The 27205-nt window shown below is 32.1% G+C and overlaps 2 protein-coding genes across 4 annotated transcripts; one reads left to right on the top strand and one right to left on the bottom strand.

Moving 5' to 3' along the window:
* Window positions 1–2044: 2044 nt before the first annotated feature.
* LOC130450534 (myelin expression factor 2-like) lies at window positions 2045–15478 on the bottom strand. Of its 3 annotated transcripts, XM_056788997.1 has the most exons (7): window positions 15372–15444; window positions 14388–14447; window positions 8157–8750; window positions 5317–5713; window positions 4273–4485; window positions 3689–3876; window positions 2045–2503 (listed from the first exon to the last, which is right to left on the bottom strand). In XM_056788997.1, the coding sequence occupies exons 2-7, from the start codon at window positions 14418–14420 to the stop codon at window positions 2309–2311; spliced, it is 1620 nt and encodes a 539-aa protein (XP_056644975.1). In that variant the 5' UTR covers window positions 14421–14447; window positions 15372–15444; the 3' UTR covers window positions 2045–2308. The 3 variants fall into 3 exon arrangements, with proteins under 3 accessions (XP_056644975.1, XP_056644977.1, XP_056644976.1); XM_056788999.1 differs by lacking the exon at window positions 14388–14447 and having other exon boundaries at window positions 15372–15478; XM_056788998.1 differs by lacking the exon at window positions 15372–15444 and having other exon boundaries at window positions 14363–14391.
* A 276-nt stretch (window positions 15479–15754) lies between these two features.
* LOC130450035 (ras-related C3 botulinum toxin substrate 1) lies at window positions 15755–20444 on the top strand. Its single transcript, XM_056788198.1, has 4 exons — window positions 15755–15908; window positions 15966–16096; window positions 16219–16451; window positions 17123–20444. Exons 2-4 carry the CDS (start codon window positions 15981–15983, stop codon window positions 17359–17361), a joined length of 588 nt encoding a protein of 195 aa, XP_056644176.1. The 5' UTR covers window positions 15755–15908; window positions 15966–15980; the 3' UTR covers window positions 17362–20444.
* Window positions 20445–27205: the final 6761 nt, after the last annotated feature.

Raw genomic sequence — 27205 nt, 5'->3', positions numbered from 1 at the left:
TACCATCTGAAGTTGACGTAAGGATGATTTTTTTTTCGATTTATGAAAGTTGGATACTTCACTGTTATTTCTTTTTGAATAGTTTGTATGAAATTATGATTAAATCTGAATAAGGTAAGACTATACTAACAAATGATATCATTTTTTTAACATTTCTGTGGTTATTAAAAAAATAATTAAAGTTTTTATACAAAAAAATGGAGATTTTCTAGAAAAATAGAAAAAAAATTATTACTTATTAAAGGCAAAATGTTGTTTAAGTAGGCGCAACACGTAGCCAACACCATCACCTATCGACCATTTTCCTATGGCTACTCACCCTCTATAGAAGTTTACTGCCAAGAGCTCTAGGGAGTGGCATAACTCACGGAGTGAATTTATCTACGACTACTACATATTTTTGTTGGAAAACTTTGTTACATTATTCTAAACAAATATTTCATACAATATATTGTTGTTCATTTAAACATAGTCCATAGTTATAGAAAATTATAATAATCGTATATCTCCATAGTAATAGACACAAATGTATATGTATTAGTTTAACAAATCTCGGGTATCTAATGTTACAAGAGGATGGTATTTATTTTTTGTTATTACTAATCCATGTGGCCAATTCAAAATTCATAACCCATATTATATATTCTCCTGTTTCGGTATTAGAACAACGTTATTCTCGCATTTTCGTTTCATTTTGACAGATGACGGGACGATGCATTATTCGGTCCTGTTTGATGTTATTTTAAGATACTATTCACAAGAAATTTTAGTTTTTAGACAAAATAAATGTAGTCATAGATAAAACATACAAATCTACAGTTTTCTTGAAAATACCTAAAAAATGAATGACTTGAGAACATTTTTAAATTCCCTTAATGTAAATTTTTTAACATTTTCTATAAATAAATAAAGTGAATACAAGTCAAAACAGTCAATAGTATAAAACCCTGGCAACAGAAGGCCTTTTAAGCATTCGTTTGGAACTCTTGCTGGAATGAAGACTTCTGTTACTTGTATTCTAATATACTGTTCCGGGAATAAATTTAATGAGGAACCTCAGCAGCTTCTCTAATTTCTGGTGGTGTTAAAGAAGTCATTTTCATTATCCATTGCTACTTGGTTTTTCAACATAATTGAACATAACATTTTAAAACACTGAGAAATCTGAATACACAATAATGTTGACAGAATTGAGTCAAATTTATTTTGTTTTAGAGCTACTTCAATTCACTGATAGTTGAGCGTTATGCTCCGTGCCTTCAAAATGCAAGTCCAATGTTCGAATCTGGTCTAGGAAAATTTTTAATTTTCATTAATGTGAATAGAACTAAATTGAAAATTTTTAGTAGTTTTACATAATATAATTATAAAAATAGATTTTTTGTAGCGAAACAATATAATACAGCTAAATAAATAAAGCATCTGACAGCGGCGATTAACGGATATTATGTAGGTTGAGTAAGACGATGTTTAACGGGTTTATTATTTAACATTTGTGGATAAAAAATATAGCTTTGTTTCTAGAACATTAACACAAATACAAGAATCTAATTTGCCATTACGTCGAAATGTAAAACTAATGAAAACAATTTAACTAGCTATTATTTAAGAGAGAGAATTTACTAAATCAATTGATCTGGATCCTGCAATAAGCAATTATAAAAACGCCCCTAGCACATCAGTATGAAAGTATGAAAAGTTTTTTCATTTATATTTTTATATTCAAAAAGACATAAAATGTATGTTTAGATCCTATGTAAAAAAATTAAAATGCTTATGTTGAATGAATGAATTGATTTACAAGAATTTCTTTGCATATTTCCTACATTTTGACTAAATGATTCATGCGTATATTTTGGTTTTTAAATTTGCATATTTGGGTTCCCTGTTATTACATTTATAGCATTATTGACATTAATTTTATTTTAAATTTCAAGTTCTCATCATTTGTTCAGTGATTTGTGGGTTAACAATTTTCGTGAATAAAACACCGAACACCTGTGCGTAAAATTTTAAATGCTTAAGGGAAAATTGAAAAATCACAGTCTATTTATGTCTTTATTTTATGCCTTTTATAATAAAGGTCTTTTTCAAGACACCCTAAAAAACTTTAGATTAACACAATACATCAAATTTTTGGAATAACATCGGCATGACATTATATAATAGAGCTAACTTCAGTTACATGTGTTATTCAAGTAACTCAATATACATATTATTTTGGAAAAACAATTTATAAAAAAGCAGAATTATCCATTTACAAAGAAATTAGAATTTTTGCGTTTCCTTAGAAAATAAAATCAATAAATTAGTAATACAGTCTAGCATCAATCATCCTGCCATCGATGCGTGCCTTATCTAAATTCTTAATAGCTCTTTCAGCTTGCCAATCTGATCCATATGTAATTAAAATACTCCCATGAGATTTTTCTTCAAAACCTTGGACTTCACCAAATTCTGAAAACTTTTCACTCAGGAGTTTGTAACTGGCCATAGGAGGTAGCTAAAAACAAAATGTTTTGGTGGAAATTAATACTTCCATTTTAAACATACAATATTTTGATTTAATCTCAACAATATTCAAAAATGATGAATTTAACATGTTTTGCATCCTAAATTTTATGTGTACAGAAATATTTTCATATGTTGTGTAAAAAAAAATATAATTGGATAAAAGGCTTTGTTTTTCAAAATATTCTCTATTAAGATCAATACACTTTTGCGTGCATTTGAACCAATTGTCAAAAGTATTTTTTCCATTCTAATTGAGGTGATTTGAACATATCAACCGCTTCTTCGGGCGTGGAAAAACATTGAACTCAATTTATTTTGGATCTGTGAGAATAAGAAATGATCCGTAAATTCGCTGTTGTGACTGTTAAGAAACGTTTTTGTTTGAACTGATGTGTGAGCTCGCATTGTCGTGATGGAGAATGATTCGTCTTCTGTGATTGGTTACTCCAAAAAAACGAGCGACCATTCGCTTATAGACGTGTTTTAAATAACCATGATTGAATTTTTTCAGCATTCTTTGTACCAATTGACACGAGTGTTTTTTTGAGCTATTGTCAAATCTTTTTGACTACCAAATGTTCGACCAATATTGAATATATGCGAGTGGAACTAATGCAAAGTATGCCTCAATGTCACGGTAGTATATCACATGACCATCGTGCAATATCAGTTTTACGCACAGCATCGATGTTAACTGGCACAACAGGTGATTTTGTAGCCAAGTACGACCACGATTCAAAAACCGGCAAAACATGAAAAGTGGAAGCGAATTGATCGCCAGATGAATGTTTCAAGTGTCTTTAAATAACTCAAATAGCACTCATATGACAACATGTACTGAATAATGTTCACCATTAAAAATGTCAACTTTATGATGGCAATGTCAGATTTGATATATCAGTGTTGCCATATCTCAAAACTTAAGAAACCGTATAAGAAATTCTCACAAAAAATAAGGAAATTCAGATATAAAAAGGATACTTTCTGGGTCACAAGAAATGACAAAATCAATTTTTTTTTAATATATTACTTTCAGTACAGTTTGACCAAATTGTATGTAACATATAAGATGACAATATGAATTTTTTCTACAATAAAGCCTAGCTTTTCATCAATTTTTTCTTTATTTTTGTTATTAACAATTTTAGCAAAGAAATTATCCTAAGTTACTTACATTTGAAATTAAAACCTTTCTGGAAAAACTTTTTCCACCAACTAATTGTCGATCCATTGCTCCTGATCTTGCTCCATTGTTAAAGGACAATTGGTCATTGTTATTAAAACCACCTCCTGCACCCTGGAAGTTTCTTCCACCAGAGAGGTTGTTATAGTTTGAATTCTGATTACCAAAGTTGTCGTTTCCTGGATTAGAAATTACTTGATAATATAAATAATTTAAATTTCTTTAATTTCTTAGACCTTTTTATATATTAATGCATCTAAATGTTTTTGATTTTAGGTCTCTTCTGTTGTAAAATTAGTTTTTTGATAATTTTTAGAAGATCAAAATTTGTCTTTTAAAAATTATCAAAAAAAACTAATTTTAAAACAGAAGAGACCTAAAATCAAGAACATTTAGAAGTATTAACAAATAATTTATAGAACTGGTACTGTTTTAATAAAATTTCAACACTAAATTTTTCTTGAATGTCTTGAATGTGACAATTATAAACTGTATAGAAAAAAAGTTATACTTCTTTTAAATATAAGTGATACAATCAAACTTTAGGTGGTATACAAATAATTATATTGCTTTACCAGAATTAGATCCTCTAAAAGTACCAATATTTCCAGAAGCAGTATTTTGCTGAGCCAATGCTGCCAATTGTGGAGTCGCTGTATTTTGGGCTAGGGGATTCTGAACCAGCGACGATAGATCAGTAGCCCCCAACCCGTTTCCCAACAACGTACTTGCGAAACCTGACAAATTACCAGATTGGAAAACTTGCGAACTTCCCAAGTTACCAAGTCCTAAAAATAAACAAATATTTTAATGATAATATATTTTACCTGTTTTTGGTTCATAAAAAGTCACATCAAAAATTACAGCTTTCAATTGTACCAATGATCCTCCTTGTAATGTTCCTCATTCAACATTTCCCAAGCAATACAAAACTTTAAAGAAATGCCAAAATACGATAATAGATGTATTTGTGGTAAAAAAATTTTTTTTTTCAACAAACTACCTAAAAAATACTATTTCAATGCTATCGACGTGTGAATTAAAGTAAGAGATGTTCAAAATGTCCTCCACCCTCTATTTAGCAGGCTCCCAGGAGATGGTAAAACCAGTCTATCAAATTTCAAACATACAGTATTTGATTCCGCTTATTCTATTTTATAGACCTTCAATATTAGCGGGACTATTTTGATAAACCTTATTTTTCACTTATTACTCTGTACATTGATCACTCAAAATACTGATTACCTGGAAAGTGAGGGTTTATTCATTCTAAACTTCTAGCAATGTCGAACATTTTCTGTGTTGCCAATAAAAAATTACAATTTTCAATACAACCGAACACTACAATGATAGTGCCTCTACCAAATTTTCAGAAAAAAAACCCACTATTAAATAATACTTAGAACAAAATGTCAATCTTCTAATTGATTCCAATAGTATATACATACATACTATTAAAAATAAAATCCATGAAAAAATTTAAGCGTTTTGTTGGAATGAGAAGCATAGAAACCATTTTTGTTATTTCACTTTCGAGATAAACCTTACATACAATAAAAATTAAAAATTTCCAAGAAAGAAACTCCAACCTTTAAACAAGATAAATTGATAAAACATACCTGATAGAGCATTAGCCAATTGCAAAGAATTATTAGGTACCGCCCCTAGAATTCCAGACCCACCAATCTGTGAATTAGTATTCAAAGAAGGCAAGTTGTGAGCAACATTTTTCAAAGGTTCTCCATTAGGACCGAGCCCCATACCAATAGACCTTAGACCTTCCGGTAACTTCATGTGTTCATTAACTCTGTCCATTCGAACAGCCAATGTTCTGTCATTCAATACTTGACCTTGCAGCATGGAAATAGCTTGCACCGCTTCTACAGGATGATCGTACTCAATAACTGCAAATCCTCGTACTTTACCATCCTTGTCCAAAGGCAGATCTACATTGATAACTCTACCCGCTAATTTAAAAACTTCCTTCAATTTTTTCTGATCAATGTTGTAATCCAACTAAAAAGTAATACATGAAGAAGGAAAAGACAGACAACTAAATATGAAACATGAACAAGACAAATACTTCACCAGAAAACAGGATATATTTCATAAATCTAATCATTTCTACTACTACAAAATATTTCAACAATCGACACATTGTACAAAGCTTTGAATTAAGAAAATTGTTTCCAATCAAAAACTAATAAAACATTAGAATATGGTAGAAAATGCCATAAAAAACAAAAGACAATCATGCAGTTATGAATTTGTGTTGACATTTGGCAAGTATTTGATTTATAGAATATATCCAAATGTATTGAATTCTTTCCATTGTTATCAAATGATTAGGTGTTCCCAACAGTTTTCATTTCAAAATATTCCAAAAGTTAGTAAACAATTTTAAATTTCAAATCAACAACTCATATAAATTCTTCCTGAGAAAACAAATCCTGTACCATTACCATCTCAGCATATAGTGATAAAATATGATGTAAGCATTTTCAGAATAAATTTGGAAGGATAAGTTTGAATTTTTTTTTAAATTCACAATAGTAATATTTTCTCCACTAATGTTTATAACTGAAAGTTCCTTGTTCTTTGCATAGGACAGACACCTGAATATTTGAAATCAAATAAATCAACAATACCATATAAAAATTAAATTGGTTTAACAAACCATGATATAAAAAAAAATATATGTATCTAGTTATAAAAAGTCAAAAAGAGAATTTTTCTGTATACTTATGAAGTAAAGCAAATCTCAAAAAACAGTTTGTACTTATTGGTAGTAATCAATCGTATTGTCAATGATATATTTTGATAAGATTTAAATTAAATCGAAAAAATCATCCGTTGTTCATTAATAAGGAGCTTAAATCAAGAACATAAATTCGTAGAGTAACGAGAACCTTCATTTTCATCTTTACAGCGCTACCAGTGGGCAAGGTATTAAAATATACCTCTGAAGACGATAACTTGGTTATCGAAACGCGCGTCTGATAGTGTAATTGTGAGTGGCGGTGTAGTAGTAGCGTGCACAATGAATTCAGTATGAATCTCACCAACGATGCCAAAAATTTGAAATTAGTTGATATATGTAATGTTAACATAAAGGTCTAAATTTTACCTATTTGACAATGATAGACGTGTCCCAATTACAGAAGATAGAACAAAACGTTTGCAGAGTATTGCATACAACCAAAGTACTACAAATCTAGATGGACGAGTATGGTATGGGGTTGCATTAAGATGAAAGACCACACTGACATGGTTATTATTGAAAGAGGCAGTTAGATTGCAGACATATTAGAACTCTAAGTCTTATCTATCGCTACCTTTCTAGGAACAAATCTTTCTTCGTGCATGACAATGCATATCACAAGGATCATTCAGAGAACAGCCCCAGCCCTGACCTCAATCAAATAGAACTTCTTTGGGATGTAATTTATAGTCACTAATGAAATCAGAAATGAGATTTGAAGCATGACCAAATGCTGTTTAGCAAAAGGACATACGCACTAAGTGGTTAAAATTAAAAAATATATCAATTTTACATATGTCGATTTTCCCCTTCACCAGCATATGTAAACAGTAATTTTTGTCTCATGCAACATTTTTTAGACTAAAGGAATCAAGAGTTAATTTAGTAAACAAAATTTGAAATAAAATGAAGATATTTTTAATAAGTTATCTAATTATAAACTCAGATACAGAAATTCAAATTAATAAATCTGTATGCCCTCACATTTCCTTGCAATAATTAAATAATCTTTTTTCTTGTAAACTAACCTTCATTTGCAATTCAAAGCTTGAAAATGTTATAAAATATTGAAGAACCTATATGAAATCTTCGAACACCTAAAAAAATTTTTGAAAACAATATAGGAACACCCTGCACATTATTACTAACTCCAAAGCCCCTGTATTGTTCAAACAATCTAAATATAAATTAGAATGGATTTCATACAAAAAAAGAAGAACAATTCGCCAAATTCTATTTTCAACTTCTGTTCGGGTATTTTTTAATTATTATCATTATACACGAAATGCAATCTTGTAGTCCTAGTCCTTCCAATTCCCATATATATTTACAAAATAGAATACATGACATTATTAAACAGCTTAAAATTTGAACTTAATTGCACTAACCATTACCAATAAAAATATGCTTAAGCAGTTTATACTAGGGTTATATGATGTACGATGTTCCAACATACAGAGGCCTATTGACTTTCATTGGAACCAATACAAAAATTATTTTATCATTTACATTAAATTATCCAGCAGATATTTCATATTAAAGAAATTGGAAAACAGCAAACCAATAAAAAATCTCATTGTTCCAATCGAATTGAAATAGTAAAAAACGGACAGAAACATCAAAGTGAAATGTAAAATAATATTTGTAAGGAATACCAGCATCCAACTACAAACAGTCGACAAAAAACATTATACTTACATTAGCAACAAACACTTTATTGTTAAGTGGAGGATCAATTTTCAAAGATTCAAGAAACTGTGGACTTAATCCATAGGTATTGCCCCATTTGTCATCATTTCTTAAAGACAAGCTACTGCCCAAATCTCTACGATCATCTCTGAATCTATCAGAATCTCTATTCCTTCTGCCTCCACTACTTATAATAGCCCCAGACTTATCTCTTGTTACCCCTCCATCATCTTTGACGACTAATTTACGCCCCTTAACCTCAAAACGTTGCATAATTTCCAAACACTTCCTAACAGCATCACCGTCAGAAAATTCGACAATGCCACTACCTTTTGGCTTATCATTATCATCTACAAAAAGCTCGACAAACGCTACATCCCCGACTCTGCTCCGAAACAGATCTTTGATGTCTTGCCAACGATATTCATAAGGGATATTAGATACATACACTCGATTTTGAGAGGATCTCATGCTACGAGGTTCTCTGCCCCCACCTCCTCTATCATTGCTTCTATCTCTGCTATTATCCATTCTGGAGTTATTGCGTTCCCTTCTTGGACGGTCACGCTCTCGACCACGCTGATCGTTAGACGATTCACTCATCTAGAAAAAAGTGGATACATAGTAAAATGTAGATAAATTATTTTTCAGTTAACTTTAAAGAATTGAAGAAATCATAAATTCAAAAAAAAAATTGGAAAGCTAAATTTTGCTAAGGATTTCTCTAACTTATTATTCAGCATATATAAGCAAAGTTTTCAAATGTTAATTTTAGATGATCCAACATAACAGATACCTACTAAGGCCGCTAGTCTTAGGGTTGAGGATGGTGATGAGGTAGCCCATTAAACATAGTTCAATAACTACTTAAACTTACTATATACATTAACAAAACTATAAAGACAAACATATAAATATAAAGTTGACTTAGAATTGTTAAAAATAATACTTTTCTGGTTTGTATTTAATAATATAGGTATTAGTTTTTTTACTTTCTGGCCTACTGTTAAGATATATGAAAATAAAAAAAGAAGAAGTCAGTTAGTGAGAATCATAGAGAATTATCGAGAATGATTCATCATTAAGGTTAAGATGATATATTAATATGATTTGTATTGTACATGGAGTTGACAAATAAAGGTGTATAAGAAGGAAGACTATAAGTTAATTATTTAAAAAAACAACAGGTTATGGGCCCAGGTGATTCTGTGGATAATTAAAATATAAAGAAAATGGCTAATTCACAAATAAAAAATATTTATAACATAGAACTATTGAATGGTGAAAATTATTACTCATGGAAATTTAGAGTGAAAATATTACTAGAAGAAAAAGATGTGGCAGAATGGATAGAAAAAGAATTTGTGGAATCAGATTATACAGTGGAAAAAGACAAAAAGGAAGCTATGAAAAAAGATAAGTTATGTAAGTCATTGATAATACAATGTTTGGATGATAAGCAATTAGAATTTGTAACGGAGAAAAATACAGCCTATGGTATGTGGCAAGCTTTAGGAGATATTTATGAAAAAAAAGGATTACCCGGGCAAATGATGCTAAGAAGAATGTTAATGTCATTAAAATTAAAAGAGAATGAAGATTTGGAAGGTTATTTGACAGAATTTGATGACCTTGTTAGGAAGATAAGAGCTACAGGGGCTGTTATGAGTGATGAGGACATTGTATGTATGTTAATGATGGGGATGCCTCCAAGTTTTGAAACAGTTATAACAATATTAGAGAATATGGATCCTAAAGTGTTAACAATAGATTTCGTCAAAAGAAAATTTAGAAGTGAAGTAGAAAGAAGAAAAGCATTAAAATCTGAACAATCAACTTATGAACAAAAATCAGCAGTATTTAATACTACAAATACTAGAAAAATAGTGTGTTTCCGGTGTCACAAGGAAGGACATATGCAAAAAGACTGTAAAGAAAGTGTACCAGGGCAATCAAATTCAAGAGTTGTGCAAGGTGGTTTTACAAGAGGTAGTTTCAGAGGAAATTATAGAGGTGGTTATAGTAGAGGAGGTTTTCGAGGATATGCAACTCCAAGTAGAGGTTTCACTCGAGGTAGAAGTTATCATACAAACTACAGAAATCAGGGAAATCATGTAGAGGTGAACAAGAAACAAAGTTCAGAAGATCAGGAAGAGCAAGATGGAATATGTTTTTTGATGAATGGTAATGAAAGTAAGATTGTAAGTAACGATAATATCTCATTCTATATAGATTCAGGCTGTACAGATCATTTAGTAAATAATAACAAATATTTTTATGAATATTTAGAATTAAAAACACCAATTAACATAGCAGTAGCAAAGAATAATGAATATTTGAGGGCAATAGGTATTGGAAATATTAAAGTTTTGAGTAAAATAAATGGAAAGATCATTGAATGCATAATAAAAAATGTTTTTTACGTTCCAAATTTAAGGAAGAATTTATTATCAGTAAAAAGATTAGAAATGTCTAATGTATCTGTAGTTTTTGAGGGTGGTCAGGTTAGTTTATATAATGAAAATAAATTGATAGGAGTAGGATTTAGAAACAGGCTTTATGAGATTATTTTTGAGTATAAGATAGAAAATCGATGTTTTATGATTGAAAATGATGACAATGAATCAATGATGTGGCATAAAAGATTAGGGCATATATGTAATGCAAATTTAAAGTTATTAGTTGATAAAAGAATGGTAAAAGGTTTGGAAAATGTAAATGTAAATAAAATTGATTTTTGTGAAGCCTGTGTAAAAGGTAAAATGACAAAACTTAGATTTGAAACAAGATCACATGCAAAAAGATTATTAGAGATTGTTCATACTGATGTTGTCGGACCAATAACGCCACTAAGTCACGATGGGGGTAAATATTTTGTTACATTTGTGGATGATTTTTCTAATTTTTGTACAGTGTATATCATAAAAGGTAAAGATGAGGTGTTTAAGTGTTTTGAAGAATATGTAAATATGGTACAATCAAAATTTAACATAAAATTGGCAGTGCTAAGATGTGACAATGGAGGGGAATATATTTCCAAAGATATAAAAGATTTATGTAAATCAAATGGAACTGTTTTAGATTATACAATACCATATACGCCACAGCAGAATGGTAAGGCTGAGAGGTTTAATAGAAGTTTGTTGGAAAAGGCAAGAACAATGATAGAAGAAGCCAACCTGCCAAAAACATTTTGGAATGAGAGCATTAGAGTAGCTGCTTATATTTTAAATCGTAGCCCTAGCAAACATTTAGAAAATGTTACACCAGCAGAATTGTGGTATGGTAAAAAACCTGATATAAAAAATATTAAGATATTTGGATGTACAGCATATGCTCATATACAAAAACAATTTAGAGAAAAGTTTGATCCAGTTTCTGAAAAAATGATTTTTATAGGATATACAAATACAGGTGGAGTATAAAAGGAAAAAGGGTGATAGTAGCACGAGATGTTATATTTAATGAAACTGATTTTATTTATAAAATAAAAAAGGCAAGTATTGAAATAAATAATAGAGAACAAAACAGTTTAGAAGAAAACGCTGAAATAGAATCCGAAGAAGATGAGAGTAATGATGAAGCTCATAAAAGAAAAAATTTTGAAAGAATAAAAAGGAAAGTCAAAATTCCAGAAAAATATAATGATTATGAATTATATATGGCATTTGATGCAGTATCATTTGTAGAAAAAGTACCAGAGACAGTGGAGGAAATAGATAATAGAAGTGACAAAAATATGTGGATACAGGCTATGAAAAGGGAAATTGATTCAATTGAGAAAAATTAGACATGGAATGAAGTAGAGAAACCGGAAAAAGCAGAAATTTTGACAGCTAAATGGGTATTTGCTAAGAAACCATTAGAAACAATAATGGAAGACAGATACAAAGCGAGATTAGTTGTACGAGGATGTGGACAGAGAAATACTTATGATTATGATGATATATATTCACCTGTGGCAAAAATGACAACAATAAGGACTCTTCTAACAGTGAGCAATCAATATGGATATTATATAAAACAACTTGATGTGAAAACGGCATTTCTAAATGGAGATTTAAAAGAAGAAATATATGTTTATGCGCCAGAGAGGGTAAATTGTAAACCAGGATGTGTTTTAAAATTGAATAAAGCTCTTTATGGCTTAAAACAAGCTGCAAAATGCTGGAATATAAAAATAAATACATATTTATTAAATTTAGGTTTTACAAGATCAGAAACTGATTATTGTCTATATACAAAAGTTGATGAAGATAAACAAATTATGTATTTATTACTCTACGTGGATGATATCATATTAGCAGGGCAAAAATTAAATAAAATTGAAATTTGTAAAAATGATTTAATGAGATGTTTTGATATAAAAGATAAAGGAGATTTAAAGAGTTTTCTAGGACTTGAAGTAAATTATATTAAAGAAGAAGGAATCTTGGAATTAAGTCAAAGAAGATATTTACTTGGAATATTAGAAAGATTTAATTTTGATAATTGCAATCCCACAGCAACACCTATAGATCCAAAGTTTAATATTTTTGAAAATAAAGATGATGAATGCACACTACCAGTAAGACAACTAATTGGATGTTTAATGTATCTGATGCTTGGAACAAGACCAGATATCAGTTACTCAGTAAATTATTTAAGTAGATTTCAAGATAAAAATAATAGTTTGGTGTGGACAGGATTAAAAAGAATTTTAAGATATTTAAAAGGAACAGTTAATATGCATTTAAAATTTGAAAGAAAAAATAATGAGAGTTTGTTTGAGTGTTATGTGGATTCTGATTGGGGAAGTGAAGTGGTAGATAGAAAATCAGTGTCAGGATATTTAATTAAATTATTTGGTAATATAGTGATGTGGGTAACAAGAAAACAAAATTGTGTGACTCTTTCAAGCTCAGAAGCTGAGTTAGTGGCATTATGTTCCGCAGTACAAGATTGCTTATGGTTTAAGAAATTATTGTTTGATATGAAAGTCAATATTCAAAATTTTAAAATATATGAGGACAATCAAGGATGTATAGCTTTGATAAAAAATCCCGAAAATAACAAACGTGTAAAACATATAGATATAAAATACAACTTTGTGTGTGACATTTTAAATACAAAGAAAATGGAATTAACTTTTATTGGAACTAAAAATCAAGTAGCAGACATTTTAACAAAGGGGCTCCACAAAAGACAGTTTTATAAGAATAGAGATTATTTAAATTTATGTTAAGATATTTTGTTTATTATTAATGTTAATAAAAGAAAAAAATCAAAATATAATATTTGAAATTTCATAGAAAAGTATTAAGAGAGGGTGTTAAAAATAATACTTTTCTGGTTTGTGTTTAATAATATAGGTATTAGTTTTTTTACTTTCTGGCCTACTGTTAAGATATATGAAAATAAAAAAAGAAGAAGTCAGTTAGTGAGAATCATAGAGAATTATCGAGAATGATTCATCATTAAGGTTAAGATGATATATTAATATGATTTGTATTGTACATGGAGTTGACAAATAAAGGTGTATAAGAAGGAAGACTAAGTTAATTATTTAAAAAAACAACAAGAATTTCCAAAAGAAGGTAACTTAAAATTCCTTGGTCACGTATCAGTCAGTTAGGGGTGAACGGATTATTGTTTGGAGTTTTTAATGCAAGGGCGCATGGCGTTGTCGCCACACTACTGTAGATAATAGAAATGACTAGACCAGTTTATTAAGTTTTAAATGTACATCATGTTCAGTTTTAATTGCACACATATAGAATTATGCATTTTAACTAAGCCCTTCAGTTAAAAGTCCTCAGTTGAAAACATGGTAGTTTGGTCAATATTATTAGTACTTATTGTAATAATTTATTATTGTAGTTACAAAAAAAGAGAGACCTGTATGGGCGAAAGAGTAGTTTTTGCAAAATGTCGCATAAATGAACTTAAATTACATCTCGAAGATTGGCATAGTTATATGGGAATGAAGTAGAAAACATATCTTTTGTCACATGTATTTCCTTTGATTCTGTGTCCGATAAAGAGTTTATCTAATGAATAAAGCTAACAGATTCCACATACGGGCAGTTTGTCATGGAATCAGTTGAACCTACTTATGCAGAATAGTGAATTTTTATCATCTTTTCAATTCAATTTTTTGGCATGAACACCAATAATTTTTTATCTCCGTTCTTTAGTCCAATTTTATGTACGAGAGAATAACAAAACCTACTTACTTATACGAAACTATAATAAATGTACCTGAGTCACATGTTTTCTGGCTTTAATAACCATAAGCTGTACATAGAAAAAGGTTTGGACCTGTCAAAATTACAAATGCTTCATCATTGTATTACTCTCAGATTCATAAAAAAAAGACTGTAACTGATAAATGTCTGTAGGTCATGAATGCACAGTATCAAGTGCTCCTGATTTAAATTGATTTTCAAAAACTATAAAATATAACATTTCAAAAAAATTTGTAAATAACTATTTTTAATATTTAGTATAGAATTTAGCTTTAGTCCCACATTGTTTACTTAATGATCGTTTTTTTAGGTGAACCTAAGGTTTTGATATATATATATATATATATATATATATATATATATATACATTTTTGAAATCAGCTCAAAGAGGAGTATCCAAATTTTACATAAAAAATATGACAAGTAATTTAAAAAAATAAAGGGGATGCTGCTAGGGGTGAGGGGGTGGCTTTTCTAGTAAGTTTAAATATGCCATAATGCTTGCCCCTTCCAACATAAATTGACGTGTTTTTGGATTTTTTCTAAATACCAGTACTTGGATTGGATACTTTTATCTGAAAAGCACTGTATATATATATATATATATATTTGCATATACCAAACGCCCTATTAGTGTGAAAATTTAGTTGTTTACCGGTAAACTCTATATAGAGATAATGTAAATCAATTAACTAGATAAACACTTATTAATTAAAAATTCATTTTATGCGATTATTCATTTTAATACAATGCAATACACTTTTGATATTACTTTGCCTTGTACCTATCGAAATTTAACAGACTCAATTAGACATGTCCAATATGACGCCGTTATAAAATTCGATGTAGATATTATAAATACATATATTTTTGATACTAAACCATATTTTTAAAAATCAAATAAAAGGAGTGAATTTTGATAACAAATTGAAAAAATGTTTTAGTTGGAACTTACTTTTAGATATTTATATAAAACATATAAACTGAATATACGTACCTCCAAACCACGAGAATTGAAAATGGAAGAGAAGCTTCATCGGCTTGACGCTTGATTATTTCATTTTGACCACACAAACCATCTGAAAATGTTTAGAAACATTTGGTAAAGCCAACCTACAAATATAAAATCCCTAGGTACAAAGCTGATAAAACTAGAATTTGGGAAAAATTGGAGCTAAAGAAACGAAATTCAATGCTATCTTTTCTCAATAGTATCCTTTATCCCTGAATTTAGCTAACATAATTTGCTTTTATATCTAAAATGAGATGAGATTCATACACTTCAAACTCCACAATTGCTTAAAGATCATAGAGAACCATGGAGTAGTGGTATTCCTATATCCGCACAGAGAACACGGTTAAGCCCTTATTTTGGCAATTGACACTAATGACACTGATAAGTGCAATGGCAGATAGTAATGGTAATATTTTGTGAAAAGGAATAATAAAACCTAATAAAAAAATATATGTAAATTTTTAAACTTAAAATTTTATAGCCCACATTGTATTTTTTCACTAACAAAATAATTTATAGGTAAGTGTTGATTATAGAATTTTAGGTTATGTTGGTAAATCGTCATTGTTATTTCAGGAATACACAATAAATATGTCATCAGGCCGGCCCATTAAATGTGTGGTTGTTGGAGATGGAACCGTAGGAAAAACTTGTATGCTCATTTCTTATACCACAGATAGTTTTCCTGGCGAATATGTTCCGACAGTGTAAGTATAGCTAGGAATTTCCTTACCGATAATTTTAACAAATAATCTAAAACACTAAATTTTTAACATCATTTGTTTATTTAATATTACCATCAGGAAATTTTATTGAAACTTTATTTCAGGTTTGACAATTATTCCGCCCCAATGGTAGTTGATGGAATTTCTGTTAGTTTAGGACTTTGGGATACTGCAGGTCAAGAGGATTACGATAGGTTACGACCTCTATCCTATCCACAGACAGATGTTTTTTTGATATGTTTCAGTGTAGCATCACCATCCTCTTTTGAAAATGTTACTTCTAAGTGGTATCCTGAAATTAAACATCACTGTCCAGATGCACCCATTATATTAGTTGGTAAGTAAATTGATTATTTTTCAATTTTCTAGTATATTTTATTTCAGCAGAATATATGTAGTTCTATTTTTGTGGCACAAGCGTTACAAATGCATTAGTTTTTGTTTTATTTAATTACAGTATTAATTTTTCTGTTTAATTTTGGTTAAAATAATAGAAACCATGAAAGCATTCAAATACATTTAAAGAAGTCATAAGGCAATCTAGAACCATGACCTGCGCAACACCAACATGCCTGCTGGATGACAAACAATGTGATTAATGCTCTTGTGACCACTGGATTTTGCTATTTTTTCTTGTGCATTCTATTACCTTGCATTGCCCAAGATTTATTTCAAAAAATTTGAGAAAAGTTCAATCAATAAATTTTGGAGAAATAATTATTACAGTATGCAGAATCTGTTATTTTCTGAACTGTTAAATTATATTCACATATTAATAGATTCGTTCCAACCCATCAAAAAACCATCAGACGGTCTTTTTAATACTTGGTTAATAGCAAGTACTGTTATAAGAACTGTGCATAGCCCTAGATTGCACAGAAAATATCATTTAAACACTTCCAATAACTGTTTCGAGAAGGGTCCAAATTAGCAGGTCAAAACAAGCATAATATTATAAATTTTTAATAACATACTTGGTATGATAGCTTTATGCATATATATTTTCAGGTACGAAAATAGATTTAAGAGATGATAGAGAAACTTTGAATTCTCTTGCTGATCAAGGTCTCAGTCCTATAAAAAGAGAACAAGGACAAAAATTGGCCAATAAGATTAGAGCTGTAAAATATATGGAATGCTCGGCTTTAACTCAGAGGGGTCTTAAACAGGTATTTGATGAAGCTGTTAGGGCAGTACTCCGACCCGAACCTCAAAAAAGGCGCCAACGCAAATGTTTGGTTATGTAACCTTTTTGGTTATATATTTTTGGAAGTCTCTAAATTTAATACTCATTTTGATAATGTTGCAGTTTTTATTTTCTATTTGGGATCTGTGGTTTTCATAATAAACAATTTAAGCAGCATCCATTTTATCAAATCTAAGTAGTTTATTATTGCACATAATAAATGATCAGATTTTATTAAAGAATGGTCATTTCAGATGAGTTACAACACATTTATAGATGAAACTAATTTGTAATTAAATTTATAATTTATTTTTGTCACAATTTCAATTAGATCTGACATCTGTATTAATCCTCTTTATACAGTGCAGGTATTAAGTCTTACCTGTCTATTTTTATTTTAATCAAGGTGTTTTATAACATATAAAAAATTGTCATCCCTTTTACCCCCTTCCCTTGACAGACAGTTTCCTCTTCCGACTATTCTTTGATGTCTTGTCAAATGGCTCTCATAAAGTTTGGGTTTAAAATAACCCCCATAGGTAAAAAATCTAGAGGAGTCAGATCTGGTGAGCAGCAATATGAGAAGGAGCTCCATCCTGCTGAAAAATAATATCCCCAATGAAATCGCCTGGATTGTTTCTAACTAAATCATATCATTAATTATTGAAGGAACTATTTGTGTCTGTAACAGGTATAGATTGGTTTTTTTCCCGTTAAATTTCTGACAATAAAGAGTCTATATTGTTTTCTGCTAGTATACTTGCCCAAACATTTAATTTATTCGGAAATTGAGTATGACACCCTCAAAACAATGGAGGGGTTCCATTGAACCAATATCTGACGTTTTGTCGATGTACATGACAATTTAAATAGAATGTAGCTTTTTCGGAAAAATAAATATGTCTTAAGTAATTTGGATCTTGTGAAGTATTATTATCTATAGTTTCACAAAATTGCAGTCATTGATCTAGATCACCATATGTCAATTTTTGCTTTATTTTCAGTTTATATGGATGAAAATTTTGCTTATTTAAAATGTTTAGACAGATCTGTAACTTACCACAAATTGAGACGAAATATCCACAATATTTTTTTTAGAACTGTGTGAACATTTCTAGAAGTTTTATTTTTATATAATTATTATGACTGTATATGTGGATGCTGCTTTAAATTTTTTCAATTATATACACAATTTTTCTATTCATTTTTAATCGTGTGATTTGTTTCAACAAACATTTTTCTGTATAGTTTAGTTGATTTCAGAACAAAAAATTATCCATCTTTTCGAATTCCTAATGGCTATACTATAACAAACAGTTAACCTCAAATATTATTCAGAAGCATAAACCTTGAATATTTCAAATATATTTGCTGACAAAAATGGTAACCATTCACCAATTTCAGATTTAAAAAATTTTTATGTCTTGATTTGCTATTTACAGGTTTATCAGTTGAATTTCTTAGAACTTATTAATCTTCACTCGCTTTACTACAATTTCAAGAGGTGTGGGCTTAAGAAAGCCATAGAGCTTAAGGCCTTAGGTATCATACACCAATCACAGAACAACGAGATCGTCGATTCAACATCAACTGGTCCATTGACCCGGATTGCCGGTTCCATATAGGAAAAACTACAGATTCACAACCTTTGCAATTGTGACAATCATATAAAAAAAGGAAAGTTCTTAGATTTGATTTAGTAAAAGAGTCTTGCTTCAAACGCTTGGAACATTCTCCAAATTGGGATGAGTTAGGGCGACTGAGGGGGCTACAAACGGACTACCCAAACAATTATGACTGACAAGGCCTCTCTAACCAGACAATGACAAACCAGTGGTTCTAAGAGCTCAGAATGAGTAAAGTATATCGTCAAAAAAGAAGTTTTGACATTTTTTCCACACTGGATGCTGCCCTTTTAAGTTGAGCATCGTCGTAGCCTTCTGCTTTAGTTGTAGACAAAGAATTCAGGGGGAGAACGAAATCAAGTTACCTTTAGTGAAAAAGTCTACTTCTATCAGATGAGGCACAATGGTCAGCCAAGGAGTAGGAAGCATTTACCTTGGCTACCAAGATCTCCCAATCTGTCTCATATTGAATATATCTGGGATGTAACTGATTAAAGGCTCTTAAATTGTAGCATCCTTTACAGACTTTAACAGCACTTTCATCGAGTGCATAAAGAATAACCTCTTTACAAAACATGATGATGACACATCTCAATCTGTTGTTTAATGAAGCATTAAAAAAAGCTCTCAAATTCTTTAAAAAATTATTATAACCAAATGAACAGATGTGTGCGATTTCCTTTATAGATAGACAGTACCTATAATTTTCTATTTTATCTGTGACCTCTACCATAGTTTTCGGCAGGTTAACAAAATAATAGTTGGTTTGCATTGCACTTTTTCCTCTATTATTATTATCATATTTGTTATTTGACCAAAATTAGACTATAACTTAGAATTTAGTGACTCAGTAAATATTAAAATTTATAAATATTCATTATATTGCTCATGTATATATTATACTTAACCAATTGTTAACTGTTTGTTTAGTTTCACTACATATTTATCATTTTGCAACTTTTGATTCTGTTTAAAAAAACTACTCAACCTATAACAATTTTTACAATTTACAAATATTTTCTACACAATTTTTACAACCATATATTAATCGAATTTTTAAGAAAAATCTCTTTTTTATATATAAAAAAACGTAGTGTCGTACAACGAAATGCGTTAATTAAAAGTTGTTTTATATGAAACTATTTGCATTATATTGGTGAACATATATTACATCTTCGAGATTATTTAATTGGTTGAGAAGCATCTTTGAATTGTAATTATTGAATGAGAATATTCAATAATATTCACATTCAATTTTCTGGAACAACAACAATTACTTTTTATATATATATCCCCTTTTATAGCGTTATACGCCTTTGGGTTCCTAATCTCCAGGCCTGTCTATCTTGCCAGTCGTCGACTGCTAGGTTCCTTTCGGACATTGCTCTAGTGATTCCTTGTAGCCATGTTCTAGGTGGTCTTCCCCTCTTTCTTTTTTCTTTGGGGGTCCATTCTAATATTATTCTTGGTAGTCGTTCTCTTCCCATTCTCTTAATGTGTCCGTACCAAATCAACTGTTTCTTTTCTATATCTTCTACTAAAGTTCTTTCTACTTTCAATTGTCTTCTTATTTCCTCGTTTCTTATATGTTCCGTTCTAGATATTCTTGCTGCTCTCCTCCAGAAATCCATTTCCACTGTATTTAAGTTATTTTTTTGCTTTTCTGTAAGTTGCCAAACCTCGGAGCTATATGTAATTATTGGTTGTAAAATGGCGTTGTATATTCTCTTTTTTGTTTCTGGTCTAATATTCTTTTGCCACAGCACTGAGTTCAGGGCTCTTATTACTTTTCTTCCTTTGGTTATTCTGTCCCTAATTGTTTCCTCGTTTCGTCCTGTTGTTGTTAGTTTTACACCTAGGTATATGCATTCCTTACAGTTTTTAATTATTTTTCCCTCTAGATCTAAATTCCCAGGTGAATCTTCTGATCCTATACATATGTATTGTGTCTTCTCCGTGTTAACCTGTAGACCCCACTTTTGGTATTCTTCTATAAGTTTTCTAGACATGTACTCCAGATCTTCTTTTTCCTGTGCTACCACTACCTGGTCATCGGCATAGTGCAGTGTATACAAGGTGCTCTCCCCAATAGTTAGTCCCATTCCTTTACATTTTTTTTTCCAAACTCTTAGGGCTTCATCTATGTATATGTTGAACAGAGTTGGGGATAAACAACACCCTTGTCGCAAGCCTTTGGTTGTTTTGAAGCCGTCTGTCACCTTGTTACCTATTTTTATTTTTGCTGTTGTGTCTCTGTATAGTTCTTTTATAGCCTTTATTAGAGTGGTATTTATGCTCGTTCTTTCCAGAACCTCCCATAATTTTGAGACAGGTACTGTGTCATACGCTTTCTTTAAGTCTACCAATAGTAGGTGCACTTCTTGTGATCTTACGGTTCTCTTTTCGATTATTTGTGATAGACAGAAAATACTATCTATCGTCGATCGACCTGCTCTGAAGCCGTTTTGTTCCTCGGATTCGTATGGGTGATATTCTTCACAAATGATCTCCTTTATTATTTTTCCGTATAACCTACTGAGCGTACTAGTCACTGTAATGCCCCTATAATTATTGCAGTCTTCCTTATTTCCTTTCTTGTATATGGACGTGATCCATCCTTCTTTCCACGTTTGCGGTATTGGTTCTCCATTTAGATGTCTATTGATAATTTCTGTTAGGATATTAAACAGCCTATTTGTTCCTGCTTTTATTAATTCTGCAGGTATTCCCTCTGGACCAGGAGCGCGCCCATTTTTAAGTAGTGTTATAGCTTTCTTTGTTTTTTCTACGTTGATTTTTATTGGTTCACCTGTAATCCGTATGTCTTCAGCCGGCATGTTACTATATTCAGATCTCTGTTCTCTGAGTAATGAGCGGTAATAGTCTTGCCATTTATTTGGTGATATGGTGCCTATTGGGATATTTTCTTTTCTGCCAGATCTAACATTATCTATAAATCTCCACGATTCCCTGGATTGGCGTCCTCCTAAATAGGTATCCAATTCCTTGCATTTATTTTCCCAGCTGAGGTTTTTGGCCTCTATCGCAGCGGTTTTAAATTTTGATACAGCTTCACTATATTGTTCCTTATGTTCTGCTTTTTTAGTGCTTAGCCAGGTATGATACAATCGTTGTTTTTGTTCTTTTAAATTTTGCAGTTGTTCAGTCCACCAATAATTTCGTGTTCTCTTTTTCATTTCTTTATATCCTAAGGCTTCTTTGGCTGCTTTGTGTATGCTGTCAATTACTACTTTGGTAAGATTGTCTGTTGGTTCTTGTTCGTACTCCTGTGGGAGGTTTTGGTCCAGTCTTTGTTGGTATAATAATTTTGTGCTCTCGTTCATAAGGCTTTCTATATTATAGTTTGGTATATCTATATCTGTTAAATCTTTACTGTTTTGCAGTTGATTCTTTTGTTTGTTGTCTTTGATTATTGGCATTATTAACTTAGCTTTTATCAGATGATGGTCACTTCCACATTCTGCGGATCGATATACTCTGACATTGTGCACTTTTATCTTCGTTTTTTGTTTCATTATAAGATAGTCGATTATTGATCTTAGATTTCTAGTTATTTGCGTCCATGTATATGTGTGTATTTCCTTATGTTTAAAATACCCATTCATTATTCTTAGTAAGTTATGTTGACAGACATCTATCAACCTGGAGCCATTATCATTCCTGGTATTTTCACCGTAGGGCCCTATTATCTCATGCTTCGTTTCTTTGCCAGTTCTAGCATTTAGGTCTCCCAGTATTATGATTTCTCGATCGTTACCTGTCTGAGATATTAGCTCATTTAGCGTTTCATAATACTTTTCTTTTTCATCTACCCGTGCGTCTTCATTAGGTCCATAAGTAGCAATTATTGTTATTTTGCAGCCTTTTAAATTGACATTAACTTTTATTGTTCTATCGCTTATTGCTTCCCAGCTGGAGACGTTCTTCTTATACTTCTCATGTATAAGGAGCGATATACCCCTTTTTGTATGTTCTTCTTTGTTAACGCCGCTGTATATGTGGATATATTCCCCGAGTGTTTGTGTACCTTGTCCTTTTTTCTTTGTTTCAGAGAGAGCAATAAAGTCCAGTTTATGTTTTTTAATTTCTTGTAAAATGTCATCTGCCTTCGTTCTAATTCCCTGTATATTCCATGTTCCACAAATCATAGTCCGTTTTCGTTGCCATTGTCGTTTTCCATTTTGATCATCCATATTCCGAGGCCTAGTTTTCGGATTTTTAGCCAAAAGAAGTTTTTTCCAAGTGATAGGGGGCTGGCCTATCGACTTGACCCTCCTCCTTTACCCGGGCTTGGGACCGGCAGTTGTGTCCAACGGGCTACTCAATCCACAATTACTTTTTTATAGTTCATTATCCTAGTACCACTACATAGGGTTTGCTGGTGTAATTCTAAACGATTTTGTCACGTTTGGAAATCACAAAGATCTAATATCTTACTTATTTCTCTCTCTCTTCTAGCCGTTTTCTATCCTTTGGATATAGGCCTCTCTCATATTTTTCCAGTTTTCCCTGTTCTGTGCCACTTGGTACCAGTTAAGTCCGGCTGTTCTCTTGATATCATCATACCATCTTTGTTGTGGTCTGCCGGTGCTTCTTTTCTCCCCCCAAGGTCTCCATCTTGTTATTTTTCCGCTCCAGTTGGTGTTATTTCGAGCAACATGTCCGGCCCAGTTCCATTTAAGACTACCTATTCGCCTCACTATGTCCTCGATTTTGGTTCTATTTCTTATCCACTCATTGGTTTTATGGTCTTTAAGCGTTATTCCTATCATTTTCCGTTCTATTGATCTTTGATGTACCTTTAATTTATTCAAGATTTTCTTTGTTAGGACCCATGTTTCACATCCGTAGGTTGTTACTGGGAGAATGCATTCCATGTAAACCTTGGTTTTTAGTTTGAGGGGTAGGTTGGAGTTGAAGACGTGTCGCATCTTCCCGTAGGCCGCCCATCCTAGATGTATTCTGTGGTTAATTTCAAGTTCTTGATTGGTTTTACCCAATGTTAATTCTTGACCTAGGTAGATATAAGAGTTCACTTTCTTTATCTGTTGTCCTCGCACATTTATACTCTCTTTGTTTGTCCGTTGGTTTGTCATGAATTTGGTTTTAGAAATGTTCATTTCTAGGCCTACTTTTCTTGCTTCTTGTTGTAGTTCTATAAGCATGTATTCTAATTCTTCACTGTTTGGGGCAAAAATGGCAATGTCATCGGCAAATCTTAGGTTACTTAGTTTTTCTCCCGATATATCAATTCCTCTGTCTTCCCAGTGTAGGCTCTTAAAAACGTCTTCTAGCACCAGTGTAAACAATTTGGGTGACACAATGTCTCCTTGTCTAACGCCTCTTTTAATTATGATTTCCTCAGTGTCTTCATATAGCCTTACTTTCATTTTTGAGTTGTCGTTTAGTGTCTGTATAATGTCAATATATCGTTGGTCTATTCTTGCATTTTTCATTGACCTGATAATTGCCCAAAATTCAACTGTGTCGAAGGCCTTTCTAAAATCTATGAAGGCAATCCATAATGGGATGTTATATTCCGTTACTTTTTCGTTCAGTGTCCTTGGAGATGTGTGGAGATGTTCTATTGTACTCATGCCTTTTCTGAAGCCCGCCTGCTCATAGGGTTGGTATGCGTCGAGTTTGAATTCAAGGCGGTTTGCTATTATTCTCATAAAAAGCTTGTAGATCTGTGATAGCAGGCTGATTGGTCTATAGTTTTCTAGGTTGCTTGGATCACCTTTCTTATATATCAGTATGACTATCGCGGTGTTCCAATCCTGTGGTATTCTTCCCTCGGTTAGGCATGTATTAAATAATGATTTAAGTTCTCTTATCAGTAGGCTTCCACCTTCCTTCAACATTTCCGGTATGATGTTATCGTCACCTGCCGCCTTTCCGTTTTTTAGTTGATTTAAAGCTTTTACAATTTCTTCCTCTTCAATCTCAGGTAGATCCTCGGAGCCAACGTTACATATCCTGTTTTTATGGTCACTGTTTGCTTTTCTAACATACTCATTGTCTATTTTGGACTCGAACAGACCTGTGTAGAACTTCTCTGTTACCTTGAGTATCTCTCTTCGATCTTCTGTTATGTTACCTTGTCCGTCTCTCAATTTGATCATTTCTTTTTTATGTGCGTTTTCTTTTTTAAAGATGTTCAGACCTCTGTTTTGCTGTATCAACTCCTCTATTCGATTTTCTTGATACTTTCGTATGTCCTGCTTGGCCATTTTCCTTGCTGTTTTGTTTAGTTCGGCATACTCTACTGTATTCCTTTTGTTGTCTTTAATGAGCTCTCTCCTTCTTTCCAGTAGCTGTTTGGTTTGTGTTGTAAACTTTTCTATTCTTTTAGTTTTTGATGATACTAAACTTGTAGTTGTTTCTTTCAGTTCTTTTACCAGTCTATTGTTTGTTTCGTCCAAGCTCTCGTGTGATGATGTTGTTTCCTTTGTTAGTCGTTCTGTCAATCTTTTGCTATATATTGACTTGTTGTCTCTTATTGTATCAGGATCTATACGGTATTGCGTGCTGTTGAATTTTTTTGCTCTTTCCAATTTTGTGTTTAATACGATCCTGCACCGGACTAATCTGTGGTCGCTGCCCGTATTAAAGGAATTAAGAACGTCAACTTCTTGGACGATATGTTTATTTGGTGTCAGCACGTAGTCTATTTCGTTTTTTGTAATTCCATCCGGGCTGGCCCAGGTCCATTTTTTGTGAGGTCTTTTTTTGAAAAACGTATTCATTATGTATAGTTGTTCTTTTTCCAGGAAATTTGCAAGCATCGTCCCTCTTTCATTTCGTTTCCCCAGTCCAAATTGTCCAACATACTGTGAGCTATTACACTGCTCTCCTATTCTTGCGTTGAAGTCTCCTATTATCAGCGTGTATCTTGTCTTATTTTCTGTTAGGCTCTGTGTGATTTCATCATACAGCACCTCGATCTCTTCGTCCTCATGACTACTTGTTGGGGCATAGATTTGAACGACTTTAATTGTTATATTGGAGTTAATCTTAAGTGTTATGTATATTACTCTATCTGATATGGTTTTAAGTATTTGAAGATTTGGGGAGATTCGTTTGTTGATAAGAAAACCCACACCACCCAAACTATTATCTTCTCTTCCTTTGTAGAATAGGATATGTCCTGATCTTAGTCTAATGGATTCTTCACCTCTTCTCCTTGTTTCTGATATTCCCAGAATATCCCAGTTTATTCTGTCCAGTTCGTACTGTAGTTCCGTTAACCTTTCCTCATTTCCAATTGACCTAGCGTTATAAGTTGCAATGTGAAGTTGGCAGCCTTGTTTTACCCAGGGATTCTTAGCACCCCCTGCTCTACGACTGGTCTGACCGCTACCTTGGCCAGGGTCGTTCGAGCCGCTGGGCACTGGGGGCCATTGTTTTTGGTATGTCTTCATATGAGAGGGGTTTAGCCATAAAACACCACGTTGGCCAGACGTCTTGGTGAGTGTAGGTTCAGCCGCCCCTAACCTGGGGAGCCGTCGCTGTTTGCAGCCGCCCACTCTGGGTCAGACGCTGCAGATTTTTCCTGTTGGTCCACGGGGCGTATTTGATTTCCGCCCTACCACCCATATCTGGGAAGCATTCCCCTATCCGCCACCCGGGGACGCGCTCTCTAGGAGTTACAGGCTCTCCCGAGAGTTCTTACTTATTTAAACTATGATATTACGATACAAATGCAAGTTATACATTTGTTTCTAAGAAAATACTAGTTTATCCTGTAGTGTTTTCAATTATGGGGAATTAAAAAACAAAATTTTACCGAAGAAAATATATATGATTTCAAAAAGTTTAAAGGCTACAAAATTCTTCTAATAGTAAAAACTCATCGAACAGTAAAAAATTATGAAACTTTTCTTAAAGATAAGCCACAGAAAATTTAAGGAATACGAGGAAAATAATTTTGAACGTAGCATTATTGAATCGCGTAAAACACACTCGTTTTTGTATATTTTGACTTTATACATGTAAATTTGAATCGTTACAAAGAATAACACATTTGTGAATGTTTTTCAATCGAGGGAGAACCCTCTCACTTGTGTAGGCTTCTCAAACTCTCGACTGGTTGTGCCGGCCTTTGTATTTGTTATGTCTTTCGCACAGAGGCGGCGTCAACATGCCCCCCGCCTTGAAAGGGACTACTTCCAACCGGAAGCGGACAAAGTCGCACAACCGCTCTGGACACAATACCTTCGGAAGTTTTTACTGACGCTACTCGTCCAACGCCGTCTT

The sequence above is a fragment of the Diorhabda sublineata genome, chromosome 11 (genome assembly GCF_026230105.1).
Source record: "Diorhabda sublineata isolate icDioSubl1.1 chromosome 11, icDioSubl1.1, whole genome shotgun sequence".
Classification (NCBI taxonomy): Eukaryota; Metazoa; Arthropoda; class Insecta; order Coleoptera; family Chrysomelidae; genus Diorhabda; species Diorhabda sublineata.
Note: the sequence above shows the minus strand (reverse complement) of the source record. Positions and strands in the feature narration are given on the sequence as shown.

Excerpts from the sequence above, each read along its gene's own strand:
- LOC130450534 (XM_056788997.1), bottom strand. The coding sequence starts at position 14,420 with ATGGTTATTAAAGCCAGAAAACATGTGACTCAG. Across the intron at positions 5,714-8,156 it reads ATAAAGTGTTTGTTGCTAAT|TTGGATTACAACATTGATCA; the intron begins GTAAGTATAATG and ends ATTACTTTTTAG. Across the intron at positions 4,486-5,316 it reads ATTGGCTAATGCTCTATCAG|GACTTGGTAACTTGGGAAGT; the intron begins GTATGTTTTATC and ends GTTTATTTTTAG.
- LOC130450035 (XM_056788198.1), top strand. The coding sequence starts at position 15,981 with ATGTCATCAGGCCGGCCCATTAAATGTGTGGTTGTTGGAGATGGAACC. Across the intron at positions 16,097-16,218 it reads GGCGAATATGTTCCGACAGT|GTTTGACAATTATTCCGCCC; the intron begins GTAAGTATAGCT and ends ACTTTATTTCAG. Across the intron at positions 16,452-17,122 it reads TGCACCCATTATATTAGTTG|GTACGAAAATAGATTTAAGA; the intron begins GTAAGTAAATTG and ends ATATATTTTCAG.